At 37.3% G+C, this 12,838-nt stretch overlaps 1 protein-coding gene across 1 annotated transcript; it reads right to left on the bottom strand.

Annotated features, from left to right (window-relative positions):
* Window positions 1–4,834: 4,834 nt before the first annotated feature.
* On the bottom strand, window positions 4,835–8,089 carry LOC127136640 (uncharacterized). The gene is made up of 5 exons (XM_051063176.1): window positions 7,910–8,089; window positions 6,386–6,401; window positions 5,592–5,728; window positions 5,433–5,513; window positions 4,835–5,350 (listed from the first exon to the last, which is right to left on the bottom strand). The coding sequence occupies exons 1-5, from the start codon at window positions 8,087–8,089 to the stop codon at window positions 4,835–4,837; spliced, it is 930 nt and encodes a 309-aa protein (XP_050919133.1).
* Between the last annotated feature and the right edge of the window lie 4,749 nt (window positions 8,090–12,838).

Raw genomic sequence — 12,838 nt, 5'->3', positions numbered from 1 at the left:
TTCAATTAAATATTCAGAAATTCAAAAAAAAGGAGAGCCATCTGATCTCCCTCATTAATTGAGGTGGCAGATCAAATGGATGGAAACATGTGTTCCACATGCGCCTCAGTTAACTATCCCACACACGTAGTAATTAAAAGCAACGCACGAGATTAGAACAATTCAGTTGGATCCTCTAGCTGAGATGCTTGACAATAAATCACCAGAGCTAGGGCTTCGGTCTTCTTCTCCGGTGGATCTCACCGGACTGGTGCACGATCAACCATCACCAAAATTAAAAAGCAAGACATGGACTTAAAGAAAAAATGCGCAGGAGCCCGAATCTGACCTCAATTTTGTCCAATGCCAAGTATATAAAAAGATACAGGGATTTGAATTTTGAGGATCATGAACTGAGTTGCTTTAATTTGACCTCAAAGCAACTCAATCTTCTTTCCTACATTGATATGACTTGAGACAACCAAAAATCACAAAGAATGGTGAAGAACTGAGAGAGAATCGAAGAGATGAAGTTTCTGAAAAATCACCTTCAAGTTGATCCAATTCCACTTGATCTTGATTTGGATTTGATTGATTTCTCGTCCTCTTTCTTGCAGAAACCAATTGAGATGAAAAGGGAAGTGAATTTCTGAAGTTTGAACTTCCAAACAGAAGATGAACTTCAAGCTCGATTTCAAGAGAAATCTTCAGAAATTCTATGGTAGTGGGGGGTTTTAATATGTCTAGAAAAGCTTTGTCAAGGTGTTCCTCCTGATTCTGAAGCCTTGAGCTTGTTTAAATAGGCAATGCATTTGATATTTTCTCCACTTGAAATTTGGCCAATTTTAGAAACTTCATTGCATGGGTGCATGGGCAATAATTTGGGCCTTAGGAATGATGCAATCCACTTCCAATTCGTGTGTAAAGTGTACTGAATTCAATCACGTGGAAGCATGCAAAGGAGAATGATCATTTGAGTTCAAATCTTGCCAAAACACTTCCCACGATGGAGCCATGCGCAAGTCCCTCAATTTTGATCCAAATGAGATGATCTCGGACTTTTTTGAAAGGTGAGATCAAGGGGAACAACTTTCATGTTGAACACATTTTCATTTAAAGCTTGGATCATGATGAGTCTTGAAAGGTGATATCAAATATTTGAAGGGATACTTCATATTACATCATCTTATGCATATATGATCCTCCATAAGTCCTAAGTCAAATGTTCACTTCTTCCACCTTGAATAACTTTTTCTATGGACTTCAAATGAGAAAGGTTCCTTCAAAAAAGTTGTAGATCTTTCAAACCTCTTAAATTTGGTCACAAATTTGACATCAATTGGATTTGGCATGAAGGAGTTATGCATTTTAGAAGTTGATAAAAATCACTTGTTTAATGGTATTGACCCAAAATGACCTATAATGTTTCCTCTTGGCACATGCATTTTCAAGTTGAAATTGAATTTCCTCCAAAAATCAAGGTTGAAGTCGACATCTTAAATTTGATCATGGAATTTTAATGGCCTTCATCTCATAAAAATTGAGCAAGTTATAGTCTTGGGAATTTGACCTCAAAACTAGGGTTCAAACAAAATCACCTATAATCTTTCACCATAAAAATGACTTTCCAAGCAAACATAGCTCTTGACTTAAACATTAAAGTTGTTTTTAATGTCATTTTGAGTAACTTTTCTCTTGGAATCATTTTCATATGACAAAAAGTGTAGGAGATAGGGTCTAGGGTACCCTAGTTTTGACCAGTTGACTTTCTCTGGTCAACCACCATGAACCATCTTGCTAGCTTGACATTATATTGAATTTTGGGACTCATGGAGGATCATATATGCATAAGATGATGTAATGTAAGGTATCCTTAAAATATTTTATCAATTGTTGCAGAAACTTGTAGAAGAAGTCACACAAGATACCTAGATGAATTAGGGTTTCCAAGGCAAACCAACTTCAAACTCTTGAAAATTTATTGATCAAAATAACATGTGAAGAACATGGGGATCCATATATGATACTTAGAGCCAATGTGAACCATTTCTTGATTAAGCTCATTGCATTGAGGGTATCAAACCCTAGATATAAGCTTGATAGAGCATAGGTGAGCACACACACTACCTACAAAAGTAACAAACTATACATTGACATATTTTTTGGTATTTTGGTTATTAAATAATGAAAAACAAAGTATGATACAATCAAGATGTGCTTGGTGATCTCTCCCACTGCAAACCCAATGAATGAGGGGTAAGGAGGATGCCAACTTGTGATCCCAACGCTAATGCACATGATGAGATAGCATGAGGGGTCTTAGGGTCAAAATTGGGGTCTTACAATGTGTCATTCATGTTTTTAGTTTGAACATGTGTATATAATGATTCCAATAGGCAATTATGATTGTGTCAATTCCAATTAATAACACTTGCATGGTATTATTCTAGATATATATTATACGGGTTGTTACACATAGGAGTTCTAATTATTTCTCCTAATAAAATTCTAACAAAATTCAAGTATAAAAGTGGAAGGCCTTTGCTTGAACAATGAGGCTGAATATGAAGCTTTGATATTCGGACTTGAGATATTGTGGGAATTGGGGGCAACTCGAGTCAAAATAATGGGTGACTCAGAGTTAGTTATAAAACAGATCACAAAAGAGTACAAATGTGTTAAAGAGAATCTCATAATGTATTTCATAATAGACAATCGACACATACCTCGATTGGAAAATCAAGTGGCTAACGACTTGGCTCAATTTGAATCTGGGTATAGAATTTCAAAAGAGAAACTGCAAAAAGTAATTGAAGTCAGAGGGAAAGTTGTGTCGACCAGATTATCCCCATCAGACTTGGAAACGACAAAGTTGGGATACACCGACAAAGAGAGCTTCAAAATATTGGCAATAGATAGCCTGATAGATGAGGATTGGAGAAAACCAATAGTGGAGTATTTACAGAATCTGACGGCGTCTATCGAACAGAAAACCAGATATCGAGCTTTAAGTTATGTTCTTTTGGGTATTGAATTATTCAAAAAGACTCCTGAGGGAATTATACTCAAATGTCTTAGTGAATCAGAGGCATATCTAGCCCTTTCGATTGTCCCTAGTGGAGCATGTGGGGCACACCAGGTTGGCCATAACATGAAATGGTTATTATTTCGTCAAGGGATATATTGGGCTACCATGTTAAAAGACTGCATTGAATTCGCCAAACGATGCCAAGAGTGTCAGCTACACCCAGGTATACAACATGTCCCTGCAAGCGAACTGCATTCTATAGTCAAACCTTGTCCTTTTAGAGGTTGAGCTTTAGATTTCGTTGGGGAAATTCGACCACCATCATCTAAAAGTCAGACGTATATTTTGGTTGGTATTGATTATTTTATGAAATGGATTGAAGCTCTACCCTTGCCAAATGTAGACCAAGAAAATGTGATTGAATTTATCCAGAAAAACATTATTTATAGATTTGGAATCCCATATACCATTACAACAGATCAATGATCAGTGTTTACTAGTCGAAAAATGCAAGAGTTTTCTAAGGAAATGGGTTTCAAATTATTATCTTCTATTCCATATTATGCTCAGGCTAATGGTTAGGTTGAAGTAGCGAATAAGGTGGTAATTAGTTTGATTAAGAAACATGTGAGGAAGAGGCCCAGAAATTGGCACAAGACTTTAGATCAGGTTTTGTGGGCGTGTCGAACCTCCCCCAAGGAAGCCACTAATTCGACCCCATTTCAACTGACCTTTGGTCATGATGCAGTTTTACTAGTCGAGATTTACCTACAATCAACAAAAATTCATAGGCATCATGAAATTCCATCATAGTCAAATTGGAACATGATGCTAGATGAGGAGAGACTAAATGCCTTGGAATTATTGAAAAGGAAGAAGAAGAGAGTAGAGAAATCTTACAATAAGAAGATTAAAGTTAAGATATTTTTACCTGAAGACTTGGTTTGGAATGTGATCCTTCCAATGGATCGAAAGGATAGGGCCTTAGGGAAATGGTCCCCCAAATGGGAAGGTCCTTCTCAAATTTTGCAAATATTCTCTAACGATGCTTATGAGATCGAGGAGCTTAATAAAGATAAAAGAATATTAAGAGTGAAAGGAAAATATTTGAAGAAATATAAGTCAGCACTCCAAGAGATCAAAATAATAAACGAATAATTGCATGCAAATTGGTCGAAGCCAACATGGTAATAAAAATGTTGCCAACATGGCTTAAGAGATTTTGGCTTGCAGTTCCTTTATTTGGGCTTCCCAAGAGGCAATGTCACGGTCACGACTTTCAATCTCCGCCTTGTTTTTCTCTTTGGTTTGCTCCAGCTCCATTACTTTGTTAGTTGTATCAGTAGCTGCATCCCAAGCAGCGACTTTAGCACTAGCCTTTTCTCAATTTCCTTAGTGATTTGGGGTAATAACGTATGATCAATAACAATTTGTTCGATCATAATACCCAATTCCAAGATGACGTTGGCAACCTCGGGAGAAGCTTCCAGTAAATTAACTTGGTTAAGGAGAGTTTTCAAGGATAATGGGGCAAAAGGAATCATCCAGTAAGAGTAGTAATAGATCACCCTTAAAGATTTTTTCTTTGATTTTCAAGAGTTCCTCATCCACAGGTTTGCTCGAAGGTTGATCCTCAGACGCTGTAGAGGTGCTAAGACTTCTTTCAGACAAGCTCTCCCTTCTACTCAACATAGCTTTCTAATACTCGAGAGGTTGACTTTGCTTCAGGGATGCTAGTTCTTCTAAAGAAAGACCCACTGTTGTTCCTGTCGAAGCTTTGATGCCTTAAGGAATGACATCAGCTGTTGGAGTAGCAGTAGTTAGGCCCTAAGATTGTCCTTCGTTTGTCTCGATGGTATCATCCTTTCTTCCCTCACCATTATAATCCTCCTCTTTGAGGTCCTCTTCATCCTCACCACTAGGTGCATCATGGAATAATGACTGGTATTCTTCTTCTTCTTCTTCTCTCATCTCCTCATCTTGGTCGTCATTACCTTCAAGAGCAACATTGTCTGTACCGTCGACATCAGGCGAGCCACCTTCAAAGTCATTTCCAGCATGGACTTCTTCTTCCACCACCATAGCATCTTTGTTCACTTCAGCTTGGGTTTTTGTACCTGAGTCAGTTTCATGATCAGAACCACTGGTATGAGAGTTTTGGGTGGTGATTTTGGGTGGCAAAGTCTCATGCTCCTCAGCAATCGGTTGGTTAATTTTGCTCATTGAGCTTTTCTCCGAACCCCTTGTAGATGTTGGATGGTAGGTGGATTCTCCAACACTATTAAGAAGGATTGGTACATAGGGAGATTTGGTTGTTGTTTGTGTGGCAACAACTGCAGCACCCTGAAAGCCAAAATTGAAATATAAGTTATTTAAAGTGATAGAAGAAAATAAATCAAAAGAATAAAAGAATGTATGCTTTTACCTTGTCCCCTTCGACTATAAGATCGGAGATGTCGCTTTCAACCTGCGCCGCTACTATCTTCGATAGCTCTTCAGGAGTAGGCTCCAGTATGGTAATAGAAGCAGGTCATTTCACAACTTTGGAAATTTTTTCCTGAGGTTGGCTCAAGGTTTCGATAACTTTTGGTTGCTTCTTCCTTTTCCTGAGGGTTAGATCTAGAATAGAAGACAAGTCCTCTTCGTCTGACTCTAATATAACAGGGACTCCAGCTGCTTTTGTTTTGACTTTTTGAGGAGTAGGGGTAGGTTTCGAGTGACCTGAATGAAAATATCGAAGTGTTAGTAATACCATTATACATAACAAAAAGTAATGAGAAAAGTAAAGATGTACCTTTATGGTCATGCTACTTCCCTCAGCTTTTGCTTTGACCAACTTCTTGACTGTTGGTTTTTTTGGGTGGAACTTTGGTAGTTAAAAGAAAAACAGAATATTTATTACGAATCAAGAGTAAATATCCTAATAGAGAGATGTGATTCGAAAGGTCTCTCACTCCACACCTTCATATATATATGATTCGATGCGAACATCTTCGATCCCTATATGAAGATGTCCTTTGAAACTGTCTAAAGTGTGCTTAGCCGTAACCACCCGCTGAGCTTTTTTCTGTGATTGTTGTCGAAGGATTTTTATAGAATCCCCACAGATAAACCAGTCTAGAAATGGAGGGGCAATGCCCCCTCCAAAATCAGTGCTTGACAGTCGAGGAAATTTAAGAGGAAACATTTTGAAAGCCATTTCATATCATTTCTCAGGAGGAACATATGAAGAGATTTTTAAGTTCTCCATTTTCTTTGAAAAAATTTCCTTCAGCGTGACGGCTGCCTTGCGGATGGTTCGACTAAGATCATCGGGCCTATAGGCAGTTTCAAAGTAGTTTTGGAATGCTTGAATTTCTTTGATATGTGTGTAAGTACCTTTCTTGGTCTTTTCCTACACAAAAAGGAAAGCTTTATTAAATTGTTGAGTGAATGAAGGAGTATCATAAAATTCATCAGCATTGTGACCACCACTTCCCAAATTTTGGAGTGCAAAGGAAGCTCGGCTCGAAGCTAACTGGGGTAAGGTGTGTTCTGCCAATGTATCGATCTATTTGTTTGAGAGTGGTGGTTTTGTTGTGATTTGTGTTATAGAGAAGGAGGGTGCTTTTTCTGTCGTAAAGGCATTTGGGGAGAACCTAAATCAACCCAAATTGTCTAGCCACGAGGTTGAGCTGATAAGCAATTAGGGTGACCTGACTCTTCGATTGATTTAACCTAAGGGTTATTAGTTTTGGGGTTAGAAAGGCTTCCCAGATTAAAAGGGACTTTGTTTCTTGGTTTTTGGTGGAGATGGGAAAGATCTCGTGAACCATTCTGGACCATATTTTCTGGCTGCGACAGGGGCCATGTTCGACGTGAACTCATGACGTTTCGCAAACATCATGACATAGCTCATGAATGTCGGTTGAAGGGATTTTACTTCATCACTGGGTGTTAGTTTAGCCAAGCAGATTCCTTCGACCCTTCTGTTCTTTACTTCCTCACCTTCTTCATTGATGAGGCTCTTGTTAGGAAGACTTGCCTCAAAAGTGGCATTCAGCCAAAGTTACAACAGCAAAAAAGGACTAGAGAGAATGAGATTTCCTTTTTCTCCCATATTTTTAAGTTGAGCGACGCCATCACTCAAAGATTCGTAGAGGCTGTCCAGAATCATTTTGCTCATGCAGACATTGTGACCAGAATGAAGTTGGTTTGCCAGAGTGAGATATTTCTTTGCAACCTGTGGTGACTTCGAACAGAAGATGCAATAGGATAACCATAAAGATAAGAAGGAAATGTGTTCTACGTCAGAGACAGTGTCAGTATCTTTGTCATGGTAATGTGCTATGTGGGTTGAGTAGGCAGCCCTAGAGGTGGAGAAGGCTATGGGGTAATCAGATTCGACATTTGGATCCTAGGTATTCCTAGTTGGTTTTAGCCCAGTGATAACGGCTATGCCGAAGAGAGTGGGTGTTACTATTCCGCGAGGTAGGTGGAAGGTATAGTGAGTGCAGTCCCAGAAATACAAGGAAGAAACTAACAACGTCGAACTATAATCTAGTTCTACCTTCGACAGCATGATTAGGTCATAAATCCCCATGTCCTTCCAGGTTTGAGATTTGATTTTTCGATCTTGTTTAACCAACTTAGATAGTCAGTTGGATCTTTAAATTAGGGGGTTGATCGAAAGACTCTAAGGTCATTGTTCATAAACCTTAAGTCTATATTTTCATCTATTAAAGGTTAGGATTCCTCAGCAGTGGTAGCCCTTTCAACCCTAAGCTTTTTTGCCTGGCTTATAGGTTTACATTTATGATAGGTGGGGAAAAAGTCCCTAAGTCTTCTAGAATCGATGTTTAGGTCAGGTAAAGGACCAAATAAAGCATGTTTTTTCCCAGAGACAGTGATTGGAATGAGTACTTGAGATTCATAAATTCTGCGTTGTTCTTCAGTTTTTGGTTCAAGAATATATTGTTGATTACGCATCATCACTGGGCCAGAAAGCGTAGCAAAAGGAGAAAGATCTGAAATCTTTTTAGGTTCCTTCGTTTGTTTAGTAGAAACCTTGATAGCCTTAGGGACTTTGCTTGAAGTGGCCATTTTTGTTAAAGGTTTGAAGGAAGAAAAATTTGGGTTTTTTGAGGTTATTTTTTTGAAGAAGATGAAGAGTTGAAGTACTTGAAGGTTTTAGAAAGCGTAAAAGAGTGAAATTAGTAAGAAATGCACTTTTTATGGGTTTTTTTAGAAGAGAAAACAATTCAAATCAGCATTAATGGTTGACAAACGAGTGGGACATGTGTCTCTCCAGGATTATATAGTGGGACGGGGGTAATTAAGGCCTAACCCCACGATCTCCTAGGGTCTAGGAAACGTGATGATTAAAAAGATTTGCGCATGGGTTGAAAAGACAGGTGGGAAAAAGGTAATGATGGTTCTGACGTTATAGGCCAGCTGGGAAAAGATGAATAGTTTTTTGCAACGTTGGAGCATTAGTGGCATCGAAGCTATGCAAGAATTGTTCAAAGGTGTCGAACCATAGTCTCAAAAAATGCCTTTTTCTTCGATGTGTCGAAAATGACATTTTTTGGGGTCAATTTGTTAGCTCTAATTTCGACGCATGATATGGATTAAGAGAATTAAATAAGGAAATAAAGTTTCCTGTGAAGAAATTGAATGTTTCGACAAAACTATATAGTTTGAAATTCCAGTCGAAGATACCTTGATGCAAGAATAAAGATACTGTGTGGACTTAGAAGTATTTCTAGCAGTTTGAAGATATTTTAACAGAAGTGTCACTAGTGGTAGTTCGACACAGGATTTGAATTCAAATAAGGGAAGGAATTCTTTGTTCTTATCTAACTGCTGAGTGTACGTGGTGTGTGGTGGGCAGTTGCATACATGCAAAATGCCACTTGTCTCAATCTGGTGAATAGGCCGTTGCAAGCGGTTATTTCAATTGGTATAAATAGGAGGTCTTAGTGTTAGGATCGGTGTGAGTTCAAGTTTGTACAAATTTATCAACTTACCCAAAGTATCTGTGTGTAGAGAAAGTGTAAATTGAGAAAATGTACGTTTGATGTTGCACCATGTTTTTTAGTTAAAGCAATTTAGTCAATATTTTATTTTCAGAAATTTATCTTCGTCGCCTTTTACCTTCTAGCATTTTCCTTGCTTTCTTTGCGTTATTTTTCCTCTATATTTTTTTAATAAGTTATTTAAGTATGAACCTTGTCGAAATGTTTATTATTCATCAGACTTCACCCTAAAAACAATTAGCACATGTCCTAGGATCAATCTGATCGATCCTGTAAGTAACCAAAATATTTTTAATTTGGAAGATCAACGGTTGTTTACTAATTTTCACGGTAAACAATCACATATATGTTGAAAGGGTGTAATGTGATATATGAAAAAGAAACACCAGACAATCGGGTCGAGGAGACAAAAGTGTTTCGAACACGATATAGAAAGCTTTCTTTTTAATGATCCTATGCACACACAAAAAACAAAAATAATATACCATGCCTACAAAAGTGGGTAGCATATTTTCTCAGAATAGAACCACACCCTGTTAAATGTGGGTGTTGTACACTAATTTTAAGAAAGTTTTACTGGCTGAGTTTTAAACTGGTTCTGAACAAGCATACTACACCTATGATAGTGGGTAGCATATTTGATTAGAATAGAACAACACACTGACAAAAGTGGGTGTCGTCCATGTTTTCCATTTTCCTATGAAATTAACGTCATTCTCATAATGAATCACAATCTGCAAGAGGATCAAAGACATGAATCAGAGATCCTAAACTCTGTTTGTTTTCATCATTATATTTGCAAACCAAAAACTCAATCCCAAACTAAGTTTAGATCGCTTTAGCTAAACATGACAGTGATAGGGTTCAATACTTAGAAAATTGGTCTCTGTGGGAACAATAAATCTTTTATACTACTTCGATATTGTCGTATACTTGCAGCATATCAAGTTTTGGCGTAATTCTTAGGGACCAACTTTTTCTACTATTATTATTCTATTTCGTTGTCGTCTAGACTAAATCCTTTTTTTGTTTTTGTTTATATTTTATGCTATCCTTTTCTTGTTTCAATTTTATGCGAAGGTCCTATAGTGCGAGAAATCCCATCAAATTGATAAACAAAATCGAGTGTTTCTTACACGAGAGATGACAATTACTAAGACAACAACATGTTATGGCTAACGATAATCTTCCACTTAAGGACTATGATCTTCCCACCGATGAGGAACCACAGTATAGGATAGTCTATCTAATAAGTTTCAGATTTATGTTCAAAACATCGACACTTATCAGCTTATTTCACAAGAAATCATTACAAAACCCTAATTTTTCTAGTAAAAGTAAAAAGGAACCTATTAGTTTTTTCCTGCATGCATTAATAAAAAACGGGTGAAAGGAACTGGAACACCACAAGTTAACACGAAGAAAATAGGCAAAAACAAAAACCTGAAGAAACAAGGCTCGGTAGGCCCCATCTACTGGCATGATAGGCGCATAGTAGAGCTAAGTGGCGGCACCAGGCGCAAGTACTTCATGATGAATTAAGGATTAGCGCGTTAGTCGTAGGGGTGGTGCACAAGGTGAGCAAAGATGGCCAAAGACACGTGGAATACATGCATGAGTTGCATCCTAAATAAGAAAGCAGGTTGGTCAGAATTGTTAGAGCAGGGTAGGTGTGTTGGGCGCATGAACTATGCACCTAACTAGAGCCTTAGAGTTTTGCATATAAAAAGAAGTTTTCAGTTTAGTCCAAATGGAGCTTCGGTGAATCGGAGGAGTACAAAATTGGAGTATGTTCACTCAGGTCTACAATAGAAGGATAAGAAAATAAGTCTGAAGGCAGAAGCACTACTCAAGTGACAGAGCAGATCCCGATTCTGAAGTCAACATCTCTAGAAAGGCTAGCTGTTACGCTAACCATGTCCTAGCGTAGCTAAAATTTCTATTGTTGGGGTTAGATGTATCGTGTAGCCATTATATTCATGTACTAAATAGGTCATGACATTATATGTAAATCTAATCATGTTGTATTATTTGTGTATAACTGTATAGTATGTATATTTTGTTTATAATCACTAACCTATTAAATTTTAGACTTAGATATATTTTTTCTAGTTTATGCAACGTAAGTTCCTGCTAAAAAAATATCGTTCGATCCTGAAATCGAAAGAAATATGTGCAAAAAACTTAGTGAAAATATGAAAAATACATAAAGAGGTGAAAAGGTCATCTCAAGTAAAGTCTTCTATGACACAACAAAGAACAATGGTTGAAGTAAACAACAACAATGGAAACAACGATGTTGGAACACCATGTCAACTTAGTCCCAAACATCTAGCTCATTTAGATAGAACTCAAAGGAGTTTTCGACAAAGGGAAATGAAAACAGGATTGTTACAAATTTATTTTGCTAACCCTTTTGCAACTTTAGATCATGAAGACCCGTATACACACCTCACAAAATTCTACGAGATTACGGGTACGCTAGGAGCGTCCAAAGATAAGTAAGAAGCAATATTTCTATGATTTTCCCACATTCATAGATTGGAAAAGCAAAGAAGTTCTATGAAGACCAACCCACATCGATGATGACAAATTGGAACTTATTGAAGGAAAAAATCCTGAGCAACTTTTTTCCTTATAACAAATTTATGGAAGCAAAGATAAAAAATTTATGGAAGCAAAGAATACCTTCACAGTGTTTTCCCAAGGCATAACAAAAACTCTCTGTAAGGCATAAGAAAGATACAAGTCCATGCTGATATGATGTCCAAACCACGGTTCTTACAAACTCATAGAAACACATTTTTAGAAATGGAATTCAACAACAACCTAAGTTGTTACTAGATATTACTACTAAAGGTTCTTTAATGTCCAAAATCGCTAAAGATGCAACTGCAATAATTGAGCGTACGCCGCTCAACGATCATCAAGGACAATACAATAGGAACGACACTGAAAGAAAAAAGGGTACCGTAGAAATAGATACAATTGATATCATTCTTGCACAAAATAAGTTGTTAACCAAGACGAAAGATGAACTAATTAAACAATTGTCACAACTTCCATAATAACTCAAGGAAAAGCATGAAGTACCTCAACGGAGACAAATTGCATTTTGCGAGCTCTGCAGTGGAGATCATCCAAGTGGATTTTCCCCATAGTGTTGGGGAAATAAACTATTTAGGCAATCAAAATCTTAGGAAATATCAAGACAACCACTTCCAACAGAACAATAATTTCTATCAAGGGCGTAGATTCAAAGTTGTTACATCCAATAGATAACCTTTTCAACATTATTCATAAACACTTCCATTATCCGACAAAGTTACAAAGTTGGAGGAAACTCTTAATCAGTTTTGTAGATGTCTACGGCCAGCCCCAAAAATATTGAAGCTTCCATTAAAAACCTTGAGGTACAGCTGGGCTAATTAGCCAAACAATTCCCACATCTCCCGAGAAACACATTCAATACAAATAAAAAGAATAATCCAAAAGAAAATGACAAAGTTTTTTTCAGTGACTATAAAACTATTGAAACCAAGAAAGAAGGAACAAAAGATTTATAAGAAGAAGAAGAAATCACCATAATGAAAACCCTTTTTACCACGATTAAGAAAAAGGGTTTTACCTCAGTTTCATAGGCGAGGTAATGAAGGGCGACATGGAAAGTGTTCCACATTACCCCTCGGTTGGACATCCGCCGATGCGTAATGTGTAAGGGTTATGGTTTTGATCCCCACCAAAACCTTTTTGGAACTTTTAAATGGAAAAAACACCTTCTTCTCGGTTTTGTCATTTAACCGATGACTAAATA

This window comes from Lathyrus oleraceus, chromosome 4, assembly GCF_024323335.1.
Source record: "Lathyrus oleraceus cultivar Zhongwan6 chromosome 4, CAAS_Psat_ZW6_1.0, whole genome shotgun sequence".
Classification (NCBI taxonomy): Eukaryota; Viridiplantae; Streptophyta; class Magnoliopsida; order Fabales; family Fabaceae; genus Lathyrus; species Lathyrus oleraceus.
This window is presented reverse-complemented; position numbering and strand designations above follow the sequence as displayed.

What these genes read in the sequence shown, in the direction of transcription:
- LOC127136640 (XM_051063176.1), bottom strand. Translation starts at nt 8,089, where the DNA reads ATGGCCACTTCAAGCAAAGTCCCTAAGGCTATCAAGGTTTCTACTAAA. An exon ending in AAAGGAAGAAGCAACCAAAA is followed by an intron (nt 5,514 to 5,591) that starts GTTATCGAAACC and finishes ACCATACTGGAG; the next exon opens with CCTACTCCTGAAGAGCTATC. An exon ending in TTATAGTCGAAGGGGACAAG is followed by an intron (nt 5,351 to 5,432) that starts GTAAAAGCATAC and finishes TTTGGCTTTCAG; the next exon opens with GGTGCTGCAGTTGTTGCCAC.